The 19,454-nt window shown below is 51.5% G+C and overlaps 1 protein-coding gene across 1 annotated transcript in view; it reads left to right on the top strand.

The window, feature by feature from the left end:
- Positions 1-228: 228 nt before the first annotated feature.
- Positions 229-19,454, top strand: part of LOC123764066 (uncharacterized) — a gene marked incomplete in the record, with an annotated part of 50,737 nt that continues 31,511 nt past the window's right edge. Inside the window, 1 exon segment of the mRNA XM_069329874.1 lies at positions 229-325. Within this exon segment, the coding sequence (XP_069185975.1) occupies positions 314-325 (12 nt within the window).

Below are 19,454 nucleotides of genomic sequence, written 5' to 3'. Positions count from 1 at the left end.
CATTTCACAGTAAAATATTTTTTATTGTATCGTACTCTGTATTGCATTTATATATGTTTATTGCATAGGTAAACAATTTATATATATATATATATAAATATTATTCAGAGTAAGGAAATACATGTCGAATGTACATTACAATTATATTATTTGTAAAATAAAGTATGTGGCAACCGAGAAGGCCAGAGTCTATGTAAAGAAGCGTCGTCGTGGCATCTCGACATTGCAGCAGTGTTCTTTGCCAGTGCAAGACGTCGTGTTGAGTGTTCTATACTTGTTGTTTACACACTCTCTCCCTTTCATAACATATAACATGAAAGTGCTGGTGAGTACATATATGTTCTGCGTTAATTAAGTGCTGTGTCATAATCTGTTAAGCCCTAACGTTTTGCACAAGGCAAATATCTTAATCTATATAGGTTTTTCGATATTCTTAATTAAAAAAGGAAAAGTGACGCCAGTTCATAAAAGAGGCGAGACAGCTGACAGAAATAATTAAAGATTAATATCACATCTACCTATACTTTCATAAATATTTGAAAAAAAATATTTAAAAACAGCTCCATTCCTACTTTGTAAAACTCAACATATTAAGTCTAGTGTGTGAGTGTTCAACGTTTAACAAGAAAGAAAGAAATATTGCTATGAAATTAAGTACAAGGTCTGAGAGGCGGCTGTCAGGTTGCCGCCAAAACGAGAATTTCCGGTCAGCTGTTGGAGTCAAGGGGTGGCGGGAGACCCGGTCAGCTGTTGGAGTCAAGGGGTGGCGGGAGACCCGGTCAGCTGTTGGAGTCAAGGGGTGGCGGGAGACCCGGTCAGCTGTTTCTGTTTTGGTGGGGAAAGAGGAAGACACCATGGTCTGCTGATGGGGTCAGGGGGGGGGGGCGGTCCGGTCAGCTGTTGGGGTCGTGGTGAAGATCCAGTCAGCTGATTCGTGTTTACACCGCGTTGAAATCTCCTGATGGAACTGACTTCTCAACAATATTATCATCTTCAGTCAAAGACCAAACTGTTAGTTTATCAGTTGTAACTATTATATTATTATAGTTCTATAATTTGAAAATAATTGTATTTATACAAAACATGTATTCTACATGTATTGATTACACTTTGTAATCAAACGTAAATAGGTAACTATTAATGCTCTATCGACTAAGCTATATCGATTTATCGACCAAGGCAGCAGGTGGTGTGGCCCCACTAGTGTGTGTGTTGGGAGGCAGCAGGTGGTGTGGCCCCACTAGTGTGTGGTGGGAGGCAGCAGGTGGTGTGGCCCCACTAGTGTGTGTGGTGGGAGGCAGCAGGTGGTGTGGCCCCACTAGTGTATGTTGGGAGGCAGCAGGTGGTGTGGCCCCACTAGTGTGTGTGGTGGGAGGCAGCAGGTGGTGTGGCCCCACTAGTGTGTGTGGTGGGAGGCAGCAGGTGGTGTAGCCCCACTAGTGTGTGTTGGGAGGCAGCAGGTGGTGTGGCCCCACTAGTGTGTGTGGTGGGAGGCAGCAGGTGGTGTGGCCCCACTAGTGTGTGGTGGGAGGCAGCAGGTGGTGTGGCCCCACTAGTGTGTGGTGGGAGGCAGCAGGTGGTGTGGCCCCACTAGTGTGTGGTGGGAGGCAGCAGGTGGTGTGGCCCCACTAGTGTGTGGTGGGAGGCAGCAGGTGGTGTGGCCCCACTAGTGTGTGGTGGGAGGCAGCAGGTGGTGTGGCCCCACTAGTGTGTGGTGGGAGGCAGCAGGTGGTGTGGCCCCACTAGTGTGTGGTGGGAGGCAGCAGGTGGTGTGGCCCCACTAGTGTGTGGTGGGAGGCAGCAGGTGGTGTGGCCCCACTAGTGTGTGGTGGGAGGCAGCAGGTGGTGTGGCCCCACTAGTGTGTGGTGGGAGGCAGCAGGTGGTGTGGCCCCACTAGTGTGTGGTGGGAGGCAGCAGGTGGTGTGGCCCCACTAGTGTGTGTGGTGGGAGGCAGCAGGTGGTGTGGCCCCACTAGTGTGTGTGGTGGGAGGCAGCAGGTGGTGTGGCCCCACTAGTGTGTGGTGGGAGGCAGCATCTACACCTGAAACTGTGTATGGAGTCAGCCTCCACCACATCACTGTCTAGAGCATTCCATTTATTAACTACTCTGACACTGAAAAAAATCTTTCTAACGTCTCTGTGACTCATCTGGGTACTAAGTTTCCACCTGTGTCCCCTTGTTCGTGTCCCACCCGTGCTGAAGAGTTTGTCTTTGTCCACCCTGTCAATTCCTCTGAGAATTTTGTAGGTGGTTATCATGTCTCCCCTTACTCTTCTGTTTTCCAGGGATGTGAGGTTCAGCTCCTTTAACCTTTCCTCGTAGCTCATTCCTCTCAGTTCCGGGACGAGCCTGGTGGCATACCGCTGAATCTTCTCTAGCTTTGTCTTGTGTTTAACTAGGTATGGATTCCAGGCTGGAGCTGCATACTCCAGGATTGGTCTTACATAAGTGGTATACAGGGTTCTGAAAGATTCCTTACACAAGTTTCTAAAGGCAGTTCTTATGTTGGCCAGTCTCGCATATGCCGCTGATGATATTCTTTTGATGTTTGGCCTCTGGGGACAGGTTCAGTGTGATATCAACCCCCAAATCTTTCTCTCTATTTGACTCTTGCAGGATTTCACCTCCCAGATGATACCTTGTGTTCAGCCTCCTGCTCCCTTCGCCTAATTTCATCACCTTACACTTTCCTGAGTTGAACTTTAGCAGCCATTTTCTAGACCATTCCTCCAGTTTATCCAGGTCATCCTGTAGTCTCTATCTATCTTCATCCGTCTTGATTCTTCTCATAATTTTTGCATCATCAGCAAACATTGAGAGGAATGAGTCTATACCCTCCGGAAGATCGTTTACATATATTAGAAACAGGATGGGTCCAAGTACTGAGCCCTGTGGGACTCCGCTGGTGACATCTCGCCACTCTGATGTCTCCCCCCTCACCGTTACTCGCTGTTTCCTGTTGCTTAAGTACTCCCTTATCCACTGGAGCACCTTCCCTTTTACTCCTGCCTGTTGCTCCAACTTTTTTAACAGCCTTTTATGAGGTACTGTGTCAAAGGCTTTTTGACAGTCCAGGAAAATGCAGTCGGCCCCCTTCTCTTTCCTGCCTAATTTTTGTTGCGTGGTCATAAAATTCTATTAAACCTGTGAGGCACGATTTACCATTCCTGAACCCATGTTGGTGGTGCGTTACAAAGTTATTTCCCTCCAGATGCTCTACGAGCCTTTTCCTCACGATCTTCTCCATCACCTTGCATGGTATACAAGTTAAGGAAACTGGCCTGTAGTTCAGTGCCTCTTGCCTGTCACCCTTCTTGTATATTGGGACCACGTTAGCTGTCTTCTGTTTCCAGTGACCTGTTATACACCATAGAAAGTGGTACACTTAGTGCTTGTGCACCTTCCTTTAGCATCCATGGTGAGATTCTGTCAGGCCCAACAGCCTTTGTCACATCCAGCTCCAGCAGACACCTTTTGACCTCCTCACTGGTGAGGTCAAATTCCTCCAAGGTTGCTTGGTTTGCCAACTCCTCACTTAGTGCAGGGGCTTCTCCTTGTTCTATTGTGAAGACCTCCTGGAATCTCTTGTTGAGTTCTTCACACACTTCCTTGTCATTCTCTGTGTATCTGTTCTCCCCTTTTCGCAGCTTCATCACTTGTTCCTTCACTGCTGTTTTCCTCCTGATATGGCTGTGGAGCAGCTTTGGTTGGGTCTTGGGTTTACTCACTAAGTCATTTTCAAACTGTCTCTCTGCTTCCCTCCTCACTCTGAGGTACTCATTTCTGGCCCTCTGGTATCTCTCTCTGCTCTCTGGTGTTCTGTTATTTCTGTAGTTTCTCCATGTTCTTTTACTCAGTTGTTTCGCTACCTTGCATTCCTGGTTGAACCATGGGTTTTTCCTGTTGTTTTTCGTTTTTCTCCTTTTGGACGGGGATAAACCTGTCTGCAGCTTCCTGGCACTTCTGGGTGACAAAATCCATCATGACCTGCACATTCTTGTCTCTAAGTTGTGTTTCCCATGGTATTCCCCTGAGGAAGTTCCTCATCTCGTCATATTTTCCTCTTCGGTAATTCAGTCTTTTTCCCTCCGATCCCATCCTTGGATAGGTTATCCCTACCTCCACCAAGTACTCAAAGGTCAGTACACTGTGGTCACTCATTCCTATGGGGGCTTCAACTTTGACTTCCCTTATTTCTGACTCCCTTATTCAGGGTGAATATCAAGTCGAGTCTAGCTGGTTCATCATTGCCTCTCACTCTTGTGGGTTCCTTGACATACTGGCTCAGAAAATTCCTTGTTGCCACTTCCAAGAGTTTAGCTCTCCACGTATCTGCACCACCATGTGGGTCCCCATTCTCCCAGTCTATCTTTCCGTGGTTGAAATCGCCCATGATTAGGACTCTAGAGCCTTTCCTGCAGGTAAGTGAAGCTGCTCTCTCTATTATATTAATGGTTGCCATGTTGTTCCTATCAAACTCCTGTCTAGGTCTTCTGTCATTTAGGGGAGGGTTGTAAATGACTGCCACTATTATCTTAGGTCCACCCATTGTTATAGTTCCTGTTATGTAATCTCTGAATCCGTCACAGCCCGGAATTTCCATCTCATCAAAACTCCAGTCCTTCCTTATCAGCAGGGCCACTCCTCCACCTCCTCTCCCTTCCCTCTCTTTCCTTACTATATAGTAGTCCTTTGGAAACACAGCATCTGTTATGACTCCTGACAATTTTGTTTCTGTTAGTCCTATTACATCAGGGTTTTCTTCTTGGCCTTGGTGTGGCCCCACTAGTGTGTGTGGTGGGAGGCAGCATGTGGTGTGGCCCCACTAGTGTGTGTGGTGGGAGGCAGCATGTGGTGTGGCCCCACTAGTGTGTGTGGTGGGAGGCAGCATGTGGTGTGGCCCCACTAGTGTGTGGTGGGAGGCAGCATGTGGTGTGGCCCCACTAGTGTGTGGTGGGAGGCAGCAGGTGGTGTGGCCCCACTAGTGTGTGGTGGGAGGCAGCAGGTGGTGTGGCCCCACTAGTGTGTGTGGTGGGAGGCAGTAGGTGGTGTGGCCCCACTAGTGTGTGTGGTGGGAGGCAGCAGGTGGTGTGGCCCCACTAGTGTGTGTGGTGGGAGGCAGCAGGTGGTGTGGCCCCACTAGTGTGTGTGGTGGGAGGCAGCAGGTGGTGTGGCCCCACTAGTGTGTGTGGTGGGAGGCAGCAGGTGGTGTGGCCCCACTAGTGTGTGTGGTGGGAGGCAGCAGGTGGTGTGGCCCCACTAGTGTGTGTGGTGGGAGGCAGCAGGTGGTGTGGCCCCACTAGTGTGTGTGGTGGGAGGCAGCAGGTGGTGTGGCCCCACTAGTGTGTGGTGGGAGGCAGCAGGTGGTGTGGCCCCACTAGTGTGTGTTGGGAGGCAGCAGGTGGTGTGGCCCCACTAGTGTGTGGTGGGAGGCAGCAGGTGGTGTGGCCCCACTAGTGTGTGTGGTGGGAGGCAGCAGGTGGTGTGGCCCCACTAGTGTGTGGTGGGAGGCAGCAGGTGGTGTGGCCCCACTAGTGTGTGGTGGGAGGCAGCAGGTGGTGTAGCCCCACTAGTGTGTGGTGGGAGAGAGCAGGTGGTGTGGCCCCACTAGTGTGTGTGGTGGGAGGCAGCAGGTGGTGTGGCCCCACTAGTGTGTGTGGTGGGAGGCAGCAGGTGGTGTGGCCCCACTAGTGTGTGGTGGGAGGCAGCAGGTGGTGTGGCCCCACTAGTGTGTGTTGGGAGGCAGCAGGTGGTGTGGCCCCACTAGTGTGTGGTGGGAGGCAGCAGGTGGTGTGGCCCCACTAGTGTGTGTGGTGGGAGGCAGCAGGTGGTGTGGCCCCACTAGTGTGTGGTGGGAGGCAGCAGGTGGTGTGGCCCCACTAGTGTGTGGTGGGAGGCAGCAGGTGGTGTAGCCCCACTAGTGTGTGGTGGGAGACAGCAGGTGGTGTGGCCCCACTAGTGTGTGTGGTGGGAGGCAGCAGGTGGTGTGGCCCCACTAGTGTGTGTGGTGGGAGGCAGCAGGTGGTGTGGCCCCACTAGTGTGTGTGGTGGGAGGCAGCAGGTGGTGTGGCCCCACTAGTGTGTGTGGTGGGAGGCAGCAGGTGGTGTGGCCCCACTAGTGTGTGTGGTGGGAGGCAGCAGGTGGTGTGGCCCCACTAGTGTGTGGTGGGAGGCAGGAGGTGGTGTGGCCCCACTAGTGTGTGTTGGGAGGCAGCAGGTGGTGTGGCCCCACTAGTGTGTGGTGGGAGGCAGCAGGTGGTGTGGCCCCACTAGTGTGTGTGGTGGGAGGCAGCAGGTGGTGTGGCCCCACTAGTGTGTGTGGTGGGAGGCAGCAGGTGGACCTACTAGTGCTGGGGGAGGACACCCCTTTCACTAGGCCTTGAGCTGCCCACCACGCACTGCTTAAAGGGATTTTTTTTAAGGGACGGGGAAGGGAGACGGTTGGAGTGAGGCAGGAGTGGCTGGAGTGAGGCTGGAGTGAGGTAGGAGTGGCTGGAGTGAGGCAGGAGTGGCTGGAGTGAGGCTGGAGTGAGGTAGGAGTGGCTGGAGTGAGGCAGGAGTGGCTGGAGTGAGGTAGGAGTGGCTGGAGTGAGGCAGGAGTGGCTGGAGTGAGGCAGGAGTGGCTGGAGTGAGGCAGGAGTGGCTGGAGTGAGGCAGGAGTGGCTGGAGTGAGGTAGGAGTGGCTGGAGTGAGGTAGGAGTGGCTGGAGTGAGGCAGGAGTGGCTGGAGTGAGGCAGGAGTGGCTGGAGTGAGGCAGGAGTGGCTGGAGTGAGGTAGGAGTGGCTGGAGTGAGGCAGGAGTGGCTGGAGTGAGGCAGGAATGGCTGGCGTGAGGTAGGAGTGGCTGGAGTGAGGTAGGAGTGGCTGGAGTGAGGTAGGAGTGGCTGGAGTGAGGCAGGAGTGGCTGGAGTGAGGTAGGAGTGGCTGGAGTGAGGCAGGAGTGGCTGGAGTGAGGTAGGAGTGGCTGGAGTGAGGCAGGAGTGGCTGGAGTGAGGCAGGAGTGGCTGGAGTGAGGCAGGAGTGGCTGTTCTCTGTTGTGTCTGGTATTGTCTGTGGTGCCTGGTATTGTCTGTGGTGCCTGGTATTGTCTGTGGTGTCTGGTATTGTCTGTGGTGTCTGGTATTGTCTGTGGTGCCTGGTATTGTCTGTGGTGCCTGGTATTGTCTGTGGTGTCTGGTATTGTCTGTGGTGTCTGGTATTGTCTGTGGTGCCTGGTATTGTCTGTGGTGTCTGGTATTGTCTGTGGTGTCTGGTATTGTCTGTGGTGTCTGGTATTGTCTGTGGTGTCTGGTATTGTCTGTGGTATCTGGTATTGTCTGTGGTGTCTGGTATTGTCTGTGGTGCCTGGTATTGTCTGTGGTGTCTGGTATTGTCTGTGGTGTCTGGTATTGTCTGTGGTGTCTGGTATTGTCTATGGTGCCTGGTATTGTCTGTGGTGCCTGGTATTGTCTGTGGTGCCTGGTATTGTCTGTGGTGTCTGGTATTGTCTGTGGTGTCTGGTAATGTCTGTGGTGTCTGGTATTGTCTGTGGTGTCTGGTATTGTCTGTGGTGCCTGGTATTGTCTGTGGTGTCTGGTATTGTCTGTGGTGTCTGGTAATGTCTGTGGTGTCTGGTATTGTCTGTGGTGCCTGGTATTATTTGTGGCCCCTATGGGTATTGTTGTGACGTAGATACTGTGGTGCCTGTTGCCTGTGAGCCGTGTTGTCTGTGGACCTGTTGCCTGTGAGCCGTGTTGTCTGTGGAGCTGTTGCCTGTGAGGCGTGTTGTCTGTGGACCTGTTGCCTGTGAGGCGTGTTGTCTGTGGACCTGTTGCCTGTGAGGCGTGTTGTCTGTGGACCTGTTGCCTGTGAGGCGTGTTGTCTGTGGACCTGTTGCCTGCGAGCCATGTTGTCTGTGGACCTGTTGCCTGTGAGCCGTGTTGTCTGTGGACCTGTTGCCTGTGAGGCGTGTTGTCTGTGGACCTGTTGCCTGTGAGGCGTGTTGTCTGTGGACCTGTTGCCTGTGAGCCATGTTGTCTGTGGACCTGTTGCCTGTGAGCCGTGTTGTCTGTGGACCTGTTGCCTGTGAACCGTGTTGTCTGTGAACCTGTTGCCTGTGAGCCATGTTGTCTGTGGACCTGTTGCCTGTGAGCCGTGTTGTCTGTGGACCTGTTGCCTGTGAGCCATGTTGTCTGTGGACCTGTTGCCTGTGAGCCGTGTTGTCTGTGGACCTGTTGCCTGTGAGCCGTGTTGTCTGTGGACCTGTTGCCTGTGAGCCATGTTGTCTGTGGACCTGTTGCCTGTGAGCCGTGTTGTCTGTGGACCTGTTGCCTTTGAGCCATGTTGTCTGTGGACCTGTTGCCTGTGAGCCGTGTTGTCTGTGGACCTGTTGCCTGTGAGGCGTGTTGTCTGTGGACCTGTTGCCTGTGAGCCGTGTTGTCTGTGGACCTGTTGCCTATGAAGCGTGTTGTCTGTGGACCTGTTGCCTGTGAGCCGTGTTGTCTGTGGGGCCTGGGTACTGTGGTGCCTGTTGCCTGTGAGCCGTGTTGTCTGTGGACCTGTTGCCTGTGAGGCGTGTTGTCTGTGGACCTGTTGCCTGTGAGCCGTGTTGTCTGTGGACCTGTTGCCTGTGAGGCGTGTTGTCTGTGGACCTGTTGCCTGTGAGCCGTGTTGTCTGTGGGGCCTGGGTACTGTGGTGCCTGTTGCCTGTGAGCCGTGTTGTCTGTGGACCTGTTGCCTGTGAGCCGTGTTGTCTGTGGACCTGTTGCCTGTGAGCCATGTTGTCTGTGGACCTGTTGCCTGTGAGCCGTGTTGTCTGTGGACCTGTTGCCTGTGAGGCGTGTTGTCTGTGGACCTGTTGCCTGTGAGCCGTGTTGTCTGTGGACCTGTTGCCTGTGAGGCGTGTTGTCTGTGGGGCCTGGGTACTGTGGTGCCTGTTGCCTGTGAGCCGTGTTGTCTGTGGACCTGTTGCCTGTGAGGCGTGTTGTCTGTGGACCTGTTGCCTGTGAGGCGTGTTGTCTGTGGACCTGTTGCCTGTGAGCCGTGTTGTCTGTGGGGCCTGGGTACTGTGGTGCCTGTTGCCTGTGAGCCGTGTTGTCTGTGGGGCCTGGGTACTGTGGTGCCTGTTGCCTGTGAGGCGTGTTGTCTGTGGGGCCTCGGTACTGTGGTGCCTGTTGTCTGTGAGGCGTGTTGTCTGTGGGGCCTGGGTACTGTGGTGCCTGTTGCCTGTGAGGCGTGTTTTCTGTGGGGCCTGGGTACTGTGGTGCCTGTTGCCTGTGAGGCGTGTTGTCTGTGGACCTGTTGCCTGTGAGGCGTGTTGTCTGTGGACCTGTTGTCTGTGAGCCGTGTTGTCTGTAGGGCCTAGGTGCTACTGCAGAGAAATTCTGTGAGCGGACTGAATATTGAGTGGGGCGGGGCTGGTGACGTCACAGTACATATTTCAGGGCAAGGAAGACGTCCAGAGATTTAGAAAGTCGGCAGCTGCTGGCGACGTGGGAAAGTTTCCGCCCTGCTCCCTCACAATTCCGATGACACCAACTGGGTAAGGCTATAGGCAAAATGGCGTCTTTATGAATTGAGGTATTTTGTAAAAAAAATGGCAAATACTTTCAGGTTAAGTTCTGTTATGGAGAGTATCGCCGGGAAGGACAGCTAGGCCGGTCACAGTAGAGGGAGGGGCAGACTACCCGACGCGGGTCAGGAGACACGCACACCATGTGAGGCCTGCAGCTGTATTTTTTTCTCCTCCCTCTGCTTGTATATTGTGAACACGATAAACTGTTATGGCAATCCAGTGGGTACTTGGTTGTTCACCAGAAACTGACCGGTGGGGTCCTCGTTATCCACTGGAAGCTGGTCGATGGGGCCCTGGTTATCCACTGGAAGCTGGTCGGTGGGGTCCTGGTTATCCACTGGAAGCTGGTCGGTGGGGCCCTGGTTATCCACCGGAAGCTGGTCGGTGGGGTCCTGGTTATCCACCGGAAGCTGGTCGGTGGGGTCCTGGTTATCCACTGGAAGCTGGTCGGTGGGGCCCTGGTTATCCACCGGAAGCTGGTCGGTGGGGTCCTGGTTATCCACTGGAAGCTGGTCGGTGGGGCCCTGGGGCCAGATTCACGAAAGCACTTACGCAAGTACTTACGAACGTGTACATCTTTCCTCAATCTTTGACGGCTTTGGTTACATTTATTAAACAGTTTACAAGCATGAAAACCTGCCAATCAACTGTTGTTATTGTTATAAACAGCCTCCTGGTGCTTCGGAGCTCATTAACTGTTTAATAATTGTAAACAAAGTCGCCAAAGATTGAGGAAAGATGTACACGTTCGTAAGTGTTTGCGTAAGTGCTTTCGTGAATCTGGCTCCAGGTTATCCACCGGAAGCTGGTCGGTGGGGTCCTGGTTATCCACCGGAAGCTGGTCGGTGGGGCCCTGGTTATCCACTGGAAGCTGGTCGGTGGGGCCCTGGTTATCCACTGGAAGCTGGTCGGTGGGGCCCTGGTTATCCACCGGAAGCTGGCCGGTGGGGTCCTGGTTATCCACTGGAAGCTGGCCGGTGGGGTCCTGGTTATCCACTGGAAGCTGGCCGGTGGGGTCCTGGTTATCCACTGGAAGCTGGCCGGTGGGGTCCTGGTTATCCACCGGAAACTGACCGGTGGGGTCCTGGTTATCCACCAGAAACTGACCGGTGGGGTCCTGGTTATCCACCAGAAGCTGGCCGGTGGGGTCCTGGTTATCCACCGGAAACTGACCGGTGGGGTCCTGGTTATCCACCAGAAACTGACCGGTGGGGTCCTGGTTATCCACCAGAAACTGACCGGTGGGGTCCTGGTTATCCACCAGAAACTGACCGGTGGGGTCCTGGTTATCCACCGGAAGCTGGCCGGTGGGGTCCTGGTTATCCACCGGAAACTGACCGGTGGGGTCCTGGTTATCCACCGGAAACTGACCGGTAGGGTCCTGGTTATCCACCGGAAACTGACCGGTGGGGTCCTGGTTATCCACCAGAAACTGACCGGTGGGGTCCTGGTTATCCACCAGAAACTGACCGGTGGGGTCCTGGTTATCCACCAGAAACTGACCGGTGGGGTCCTGGTTATCCACCGGAAACTGACCGGTGGGGTCCTGGTTATCCACCAGAAACTGACCGGTGGGGTCCTGGTTATCCACCGGAAACTGGCCGGTGGGGTCCTGGTTATCCACCGGAAACTGGCCGGTGGGGTCCTGGTTATCCACCGGAAACTGGCCGGTGGGGTCCTGGTTATCCACCGGAAACTGGCCGGTGGGGTCCTGGTTATCCACCGGAAACTGGCCGGTGGGGTCCTGGTTATCCACCGGAAACTGGCCGGTGGGGTCCTGGTTATCCACCGGAAACTGGCCGGTGGGGTCCTGGTTATCCACCGGAAACTGGCCGGTGGGGTCCTGGTTATCCACCGGAAACTGGCCGGTGGGGTCCTGGTTATCCACCGGAAACTGACCGGTGGGGTCCTGGTTATCCACCGGAAACTGACCGGTGGGGTCCTGGTTATCCACCGGAAACTGACCGGTGGGGTCCTGGTTATCCACCGGAAACTGACCGGTGGGGTCATGGTTATCCACCGGAAACTGACCGGTGGGAGCTGTTTGTTAATGAGTCTTTCATGTTGCACAGCATCAAGGCCTGAAGTTAATTACTTAAAGCACACAGGAAAAGAATGAAAGTAAATTTGTTAAGCAAAAGAGCGCCTTGATGAACCATGTTGTGATTCCATTATTAATCTATGATTTTCAAAATTTTAAGGAATAGTTTATAGGAGTTCCGATTTACGCACTTTTCCTGCAAGAGACTTTAATTAAATTAGAGGATAGTTCAATGCAAGTCATCTGTCTCCCTTAAAAATTTGGGCAACATTAGCAACCCTCCACGACTCCGGTACTCTGCTCAAGTCTTACGGTTTATTAAGCATGCACGACAAGGGTTTACTCTTCTTTTCATTCTTTAAGCAGCCTGAGAAATACTTCATCTTGTGTGGGGGAATTATTATTGTTTATTTAATTCGTATAGAGTGGACCGTATGAAGAATTATATTTTGTTTCCACACAACTTAAATCGGGCTAGTTTAATTTCGGCTCCTGGTAGGAGAACTCCCTCGAGTAATACCTTCCTGACTGCAAAGTCACTATTAGATTGAATTTATATTTATATTTCATTTCACCATATTATCTTACATAAATAATTATGGGAATAATGATAATATGATTTTACGTGAGATATTGGTGGTGTGACGCCTTGTAACCTCTCTCTTGTAACCCCTGGAGTTCCCGCCAACACGTCGTCCATCGCCGCCACAACATATAAATGGTTGAGAGTTGTTGTTGTTGTTGTTGTAGATTCAGCTAATCGGAACAAAAAGTTCCAAGTAACACGGACTATGGTGATCCCGTAGAGGACTTACCTGGCACAGGAGCGGGGCTGTAACTCGTCAATAAAGTTATCGCTTATTTATGTGATTATGGGTTATCACTTATCAATGGTTTTCTGACCGTGATCGCATAGTGGTTAGTACATTGCGTTGTGGTTAAGGGTACGGATTATCACTTATCTATGGTCAAGTGTGAGGCGGACACGACTTACTAGTCGCGAAGCTTTGAAAGGCAGCAGAACAATATTAAGGCTGCGTAATGACGACGTCGTCACTTTGTGGCGGTCTTGATCTGTCTAACGGCACGTAATGGCGCCGGAGCCTCTCTCTTCCCTCCACTTCCGGAGTCAAGGAGAAAACTCCAATATTATATACTTATTGAGAGTTTAAGGCTCTATTTGTTTATAATTTCAAATTAACGATGTTAATTAAATTCATTGTTTTAAGAATTAGTTAATTTCTTATAGTTATATTATTTATAAGAAGTAAAAAGAGAAAAATTTAGTTTCCTAATTGATTGTTATGATGCGTGAGTTTACTAGTCAGGCGGCGTCGGCCGGCCCATGGGACGGCGTCGCTGTTTAAGGACGCACTTATTAATTGCATGTTAATTTGTCACATGAACCTTAACAGAGAGTAACTCTCATTAAGGTTCATTTTAATATTTTATAATTAAATGCTGTTAACCAATATTTCCCACATGTAGCCCTGGGGACTTGGTTGGCTTTAATCTTATTATTTGTTTAATTTGTTTATTGACTGCCTCCCTGATAACTACTTAACTTCCTCCTACTTAACTAACATGATGCCTTCCCACCTGCAGGCATCACGATAAGTTTTTCTCTAGTGAACACAGGGACGAAGTATTAAAATAAAATACCATCCATTTCTTTGTCATTATCAGTCTTGTATTATCTTGTATAATATTATTGTATTATGTATTATCTTGTATTATGTATTATCTTGTATTATCTTATCGTATTATCAGTCTACCTAACTTGTTCCAGTTTAATATGACGCAATCTTTTCCTAATCGTTATTTGATATATCTGTAAAGAGTCTTTAGTACTTGTCTTTGTCTTTGTGAGTACTTGCTACACTGTACAAAGTACAGTGTAGCAAGTATATATATATATATATATATATATATATATATATATATATATATATATATATATATATATATATATATATATATATATATATATATATATATATATATATATATATAAATAAGAGGTGCCTAGTATAGGTTAGTATGCCTTCTGCAGTTTCCTTTATTCTTATGTTTTAAGATGAGACAAGACCTAACCGAAGATGTCTGGCCTTAATGGACTCTAATTAAACCTGACGAGACATCTTCAGTAACTGTTGGTGCGTCTGAGCATCGTGGTCGACACTTTGTTCTCTCCTCAATCATCTTCATAAAAGCTAACTCACTGGAAAGTGTTCAGCTTGGGGTCGAAGACTACACGAGTGGGAGCGAGTGTTTGGACTTGAACAGGAAACCTGCCTCGCCCGAGTCACTAAGCTGTTTCTAACTTCCTGTATTCGTATTATAACTTGTGGCTTCTCCGGTACGCATCTGTCTTCAGTAATCTCGTCCTGATCTTGAACCTAACTTCCTGTAACATGTTCAGGGATCACTTGGTGTTGTGACGACAGCACTGGTAGTGGCGGGTGCCAGGGTGTGGCAACTGGCCATCACCTCCAGGGTGATGATGTACAGGCAACACAAGCTTGGCGCCAGGCGACCTCTCCATCTAGCGCATCTTCTGCTTCATGGTACGTCACGGGATTCCCGCCCACTGGAGAGTGGCGCTGCTTGTACTGTGTGAGGGCATGGTGGAGCGAAGGTGGGGAGGGAGAGGCACGGGAGGGGAGATGATTGGGGACGTTGTGAAGGGTGGGGGAGAGATGATTGGGGACGTTGTGAAGGGTGGGGGAGGGGAGATGATTGGGGACGTTGTGAAGGGTGGGGAGGGGAGATGACTGGGGACGTTGTGAAGGGTGGGGAGGAGGAGATGACTGGGGACGTTGTGAAGGGTGGGGGAGGGGGAGATGATTGGGGACGTTGTGAAGGGCGGGAGAGGGGAGATGATTGGGGACGTTGTGAAGGGTGGGGAGGGGGAGATGATTGGGGACGTTGTGAAGGGTGGGGGAGGGGGAGATGATTGGGGACGTTGTGAAGGGTGGGGAGGGGAGATGACTGGGGACGTTGTGAAGGGTGGGGAGGGGAGATGATTGGGGACGTTGTGAAGGGTGGGGAGAGGAGATGATTGGGGACGTTGTGAAGGGTGGGGAGAGGAGATGATTGGGGACGTTGTGAAGGGTGGGGAGGGGAGATGATTGGGGACGTTGTGAAGGGTGCGGGAGAGGAGATGATTGGGGACGTTGTGAAGGGTGGGGAGAGGAGATGATTGGGGACGTTGTGAAGGGTGGGGAGAGGAGATGATTGGGGACGTTGTGAAGGGTGGGGAGGGGAGATGATTGGGGACGTTGTGAAGGGTGGGGAGGGGAGATGATTGGGGACGTTGTGAAGGGTGGGGAGAGGAGATGATTGGGGACGTTGTGAAGGGTGGGGGAGAGGAGATGATTGGGGACGTTGTGAAGGGTGGGGGGGGAGATGATTGGGGACGTTGTGAAGGGTGGGGAGAGGAGATGATTGGGGACGTTGTGAAGGGTGGGGAGAGGAGATGATTGGGGACGTTGTGAAGGGTGGGGGAGGGGAGATGATGGGAGACAGCGGGCAGCGTCAACATTCCAGGGAGGCAGACCAAGAGGATGGGAGAAAGTGGTGTATTGATGAATGGTCACCTTCCCCTCCCTTCCCTCTTCCCTCCTCCTCCCTCCCCTCCATCTCCCTTCACCCCTCCCACCCCTCCATCTCACTCCTGTCCTCCCTCCCCTCCATCTCCCTCCACTCCTTCTCCCCTCCATCTCCCTCTACCTGAGGTACTCACCTACACGTTGTGAGGTAGGTGTGCAGGTAGAGGAGCGAGCAGTGTCAGTCAGTGGCTGGACAATATAACCTCTCCACTTATGGTGGAGTGTTTGTTGACATGAGCGAGGCTTTCCTCCCAGCCTGTGGCTCTGTGGCTTCCTCGGCTGGCCTGCCTCGGCGATGCTTGGTGAGAGGCAGTCAGGCTTGGTGGGAGGCAGGGAGAGTGGTTGGGAGGCAGTCAGGCTTGGTGGGAGGTAGGGAGAGTGGGTGGAAGGCAGGGAGAGTGGTTGGGAGGCAGTCAGGCTTGGTGGGAGGTAGGGAGAGTGGGTGGAAGGCAGTCAGGCTTGGTGGGAGGCAGCGAGAGTGGGTGGGAGGCAGTCAGGCTTGGTGGGAGGCAGCGAGAGTGGGTGGGAGGCAGTCAGGCTTGGTGGGAGGTAGGGAGAGTGGGTGGGAGGCAGTCAGGCTTGGTGGGAGGCAGCGAGAGTGGGTGGGAGGCAGTCAGGCTTGGTGGGAGGTAGGGAGAGTGGGTGGAAGGCAGTCAGGCTTGGTGGGAGGCAGCGAGAGTGGGTGGGAGGCAGTCAGGCTTGGTAGGAGGCAGGGAGAGTGGGTGGGAGGCAGCGAGAGTGGGTGGGAGGCAGTCAGGCTTGGTGGGAGGCAGGGAGAGTGGGTGGGAGGCAGCGAGAGTGGGTGGAAGGCAGTCAGGCTTGGTGGGAGGCAGCGAGAGTGGGTGGGAGGCAGTCAGGCTTGGTGGGAGGTAGGGAGAGTGGGTGGGAGGCAGTCAGGCTTGGTGAGAGGCAGTCAGGCTTGGTGGGAGGCAGCGAGAGTGGGTGGGAGGCAGTCAGGCTTGGTGGGAGGCAGGGAGAGTGGGTGGGAGGCAGCGAGAGTGGGTGGGAGGCAGTCAGGCTTGGTGGGAGGCAGGGAGAGTGGGTGGGAGGCAGCGAGAGTGGGTGGGAGGCAGTCAGGCTTGGTGGGAGGCAGGGAGAGTGGGTGGGAGGCAGCGAGAGTGGGTGGAAGGCAGTCAGGCTTGGTGGGAGGCAGCGAGAGTGAGTGGGAGGCAGTCAGGCTTGGTGGGAGGTAGGGAGAGTGGGTGGAAGGCAGTCAGGCTTGGTGGGAGGCAGCGAGAGTGGGTGGGAGGCAGTCAGGCTTGGTGGGAGGCAGGGAGAGTGGTTGGGAGGCAGTCAGGCTTGGTGGGAGGTAGGGAGAGTGGGTGGGAGGCAGTCAGGCTTGGTGAGAGGCAGGGAGAGTGGGTGGGAGGCAGCGAGAGTGGGTGGGAGGCAGTCAGGCTTGGTGGGAGGCAGGGAGAGTGGGTGGGAGGCAGCGAGAGTGGGTGGGAGGCAGTCAGGCTTGGTGGGAGGCAGCGAGAGTGGTTGGAAGCAATAACCTTGTACATCATCTCTCATTATAGTGCACCCCCACCCAGACGCTCTCTCACACCCGCACAGATCCCAGGCGGTGAAGCATAGACACATAACAGGAACTATGACAATGGATGGACCTAAGATAATTGATGCAGAAATTTATAACCCTTCATTAAATGACAGAAGACCCAGACAGGAGTTTGATAGAAACAACGTGGCACCCATTAATATAACAGCGAGAGCAGCATCAGATGACTGTAGGAACGCTCAGAAGTTTTAATCATGGGCGACTTCAACTATGGCAAGATAGACTGGGTGAATGAACAACATGGGGGTGCAGATATATGGAGAGCTAAACTATTGGACGTGGCAAGAAGAAACTTTCTAAGCCAGCGTGTCAAGGGACCCACAAGAATGAGAGGCAATGACGAACCAGCTAGACTCGACCTGTTATTCACTTTGAATGAGTCAGACATAAGGGAAGTCACACTAGAAGCCCTCATGGGAATGAGTGACTACAGCGTACTGACATTTGAGTATCTGGTAGAGAGAGGTAGGGTTAACCTATCCAAGGAAGGGATCAGAGAGGAAAATGCTAGCTTACCAAAGAGGATACTATTATGAGATGAGGAAATTCCTAATGGGAATACCATGGGAAACAGAATTCAGAGAAAGGACGGTATAATATATGATGGACTATGTCACCCAGAAGTGTCAGGAAGCTGCAGACAGGTTTATCCCGGCTCAGAATGAGAACAATGTAAAAAACAAAAGAATCCATGGTTCAATCAGGCATATAAGGAAGCAAAGCAATTAACACAAGAACATGGAGAAACTACACAAAATAACAGAACACCAGAGAGCAGAGGAAGACACCAGAGGGCAAGAATGAGCACCTCAGTGTCAGGGAAAAAGCAGAGAGGCACTATGAAAATGACATCGCAATTAAAGCCAAGACCTCAACCAAAACTGCTCCACAGCCGAATCAGGAGGAAAACAACAGTGAAGGAACAAGTGATGAAACTGAGAAAAGTGTATGGAGTTATGTGAAGAACTTAACAAGAGATTCCAAGAGGTCTTCACAATAGAGCAAGAAGTTCCTGTATTGAGAGAAGTCATTGTAAACCAAGCAACCTTGGAGAAATTTGAGCTCACCAGTAAGTTCAAATTCAAAAGGAATCTGTTGGAGCTGAATGTGACAAAGCTGTTGAGCCTGACAGAATTTCACCATGTATGCTAAAAGAGGGTGCACAAGCACTGTGTGCGCTACTCTCTATGGTGTATAGCAGGTCTCTTGAAACAGGAGACCTACCGGAAAGCTGGAAGACAGCTAATGTAGTCTCAATATACAAAAAGGGTGACAGGCAAAATGCACTGAACTACAGGCCAGTTTCCCTAACTTGTATACCATGCAAGGTAATGAAGAAGATCGGGAGGAAAAAGCTCGTAGAACATCTGGAGAGAAGGAGCTTTGTAACACATTACCAGCATGGGTTTATGCAAGGTAACAGCGAGTAATTGTGAGGGGGAGACATCAGAGTGGCGAGATATTCCCAGCAGAGTCCCACGAGGCTCTGTACTTCCATCCTGTCCCATCCTGTTTCTGATATATGTAAACGATCTTTCAGAGGGAATAGACTCATTCCTCTCAATGTTTGCTGATGATGCACAAATTATGAGAAGAATCAAGACAAAGATTACAGGACGACTTGGACAAACTGGAGAAATGGTCTAGAAAGTGGCTACTAAAGTTTAACTCAGAAAAGTGTAAAGTAGTGAAATTAGGCAAAGGGAGCAGGAGGCCGAACACAAGGTACCATCTGGGAAGTGAAATCCTGCAAGAGTAAAATAGAGAGAAAGATCTGGGGGTTGATATAATGTCGAACCTGTCCTCAGAAGCCCACATCAAAAGGATATCATCGGCGGCATATGCTACATTGGTCAACATAAGAATTGCCTTTAGAAACTTGTGTAAGGAATTGTTCAGGACCCTGTATACCAATTATGTCAGACCAGAGTTCTGGAGTATGCAGCTCCAACTTGGAGTCCATACCTGGTTAAACATAAGACAAAGTTAAAGAAGATTCAGAGGTATGCCACCAGACTAGTCCCAAAATTGAGAGGTATGAGTTACGAGGAAAGGCTATGGGAGCTAAACCTCACGTCCCTGGAAGACAGAAGAGTAAGCGGAGACCTGATCACTACTTTCAAAATTCTCAGAGGAATTGACAGGGTGGACAAAGACAAGCTATTTAGCACGGGTGGAACAAGGGGACACAGGTGGAAACTTAGTACCCACAGAGACATAAGAAAGAATTGTTTCAGTTTCAAATGTAGATTTGATAGAGCCCAATAGGCTCATTAATCTGTACATCAGTTGATTGACAGTTGAAAGGCCAAAGATCCAAAGCTCAACTCCTGCAAGCACAACTAGGCGAGTGCAATCAGTTGAGTACACCAACACAGACGCACGCACACCCACACAGATGCACGCTCACACACATAGACGCATGCTTAATAGACTTTCGCTCGCTCACCCATTCAGACGAACTCGTGTAAGACAAGTTCGTGTAAGACAACTTTGCAGACGAACCCGCAGGGATATGCACCGATGTACACAACTCTGTAGGTTGGAAACTACTGTGATAAGGCAAATAGTAGTCAGTTGTTTGTGTCTCCCAGGAGAGGCCGGCGACGGACAAGCAGGAAGACTGTCAACACCTCGTGACCCAGAGATAAGGCATCCTGTGAGCTCTGACCCCCCATCCCACCCAC

Source organism: Procambarus clarkii, chromosome 23 (genome assembly GCF_040958095.1).
Source record: "Procambarus clarkii isolate CNS0578487 chromosome 23, FALCON_Pclarkii_2.0, whole genome shotgun sequence".
Taxonomy (NCBI): Eukaryota; Metazoa; Arthropoda; class Malacostraca; order Decapoda; family Cambaridae; genus Procambarus; species Procambarus clarkii.
Note: the sequence above shows the minus strand (reverse complement) of the source record. Positions and strands in the feature narration are given on the sequence as shown.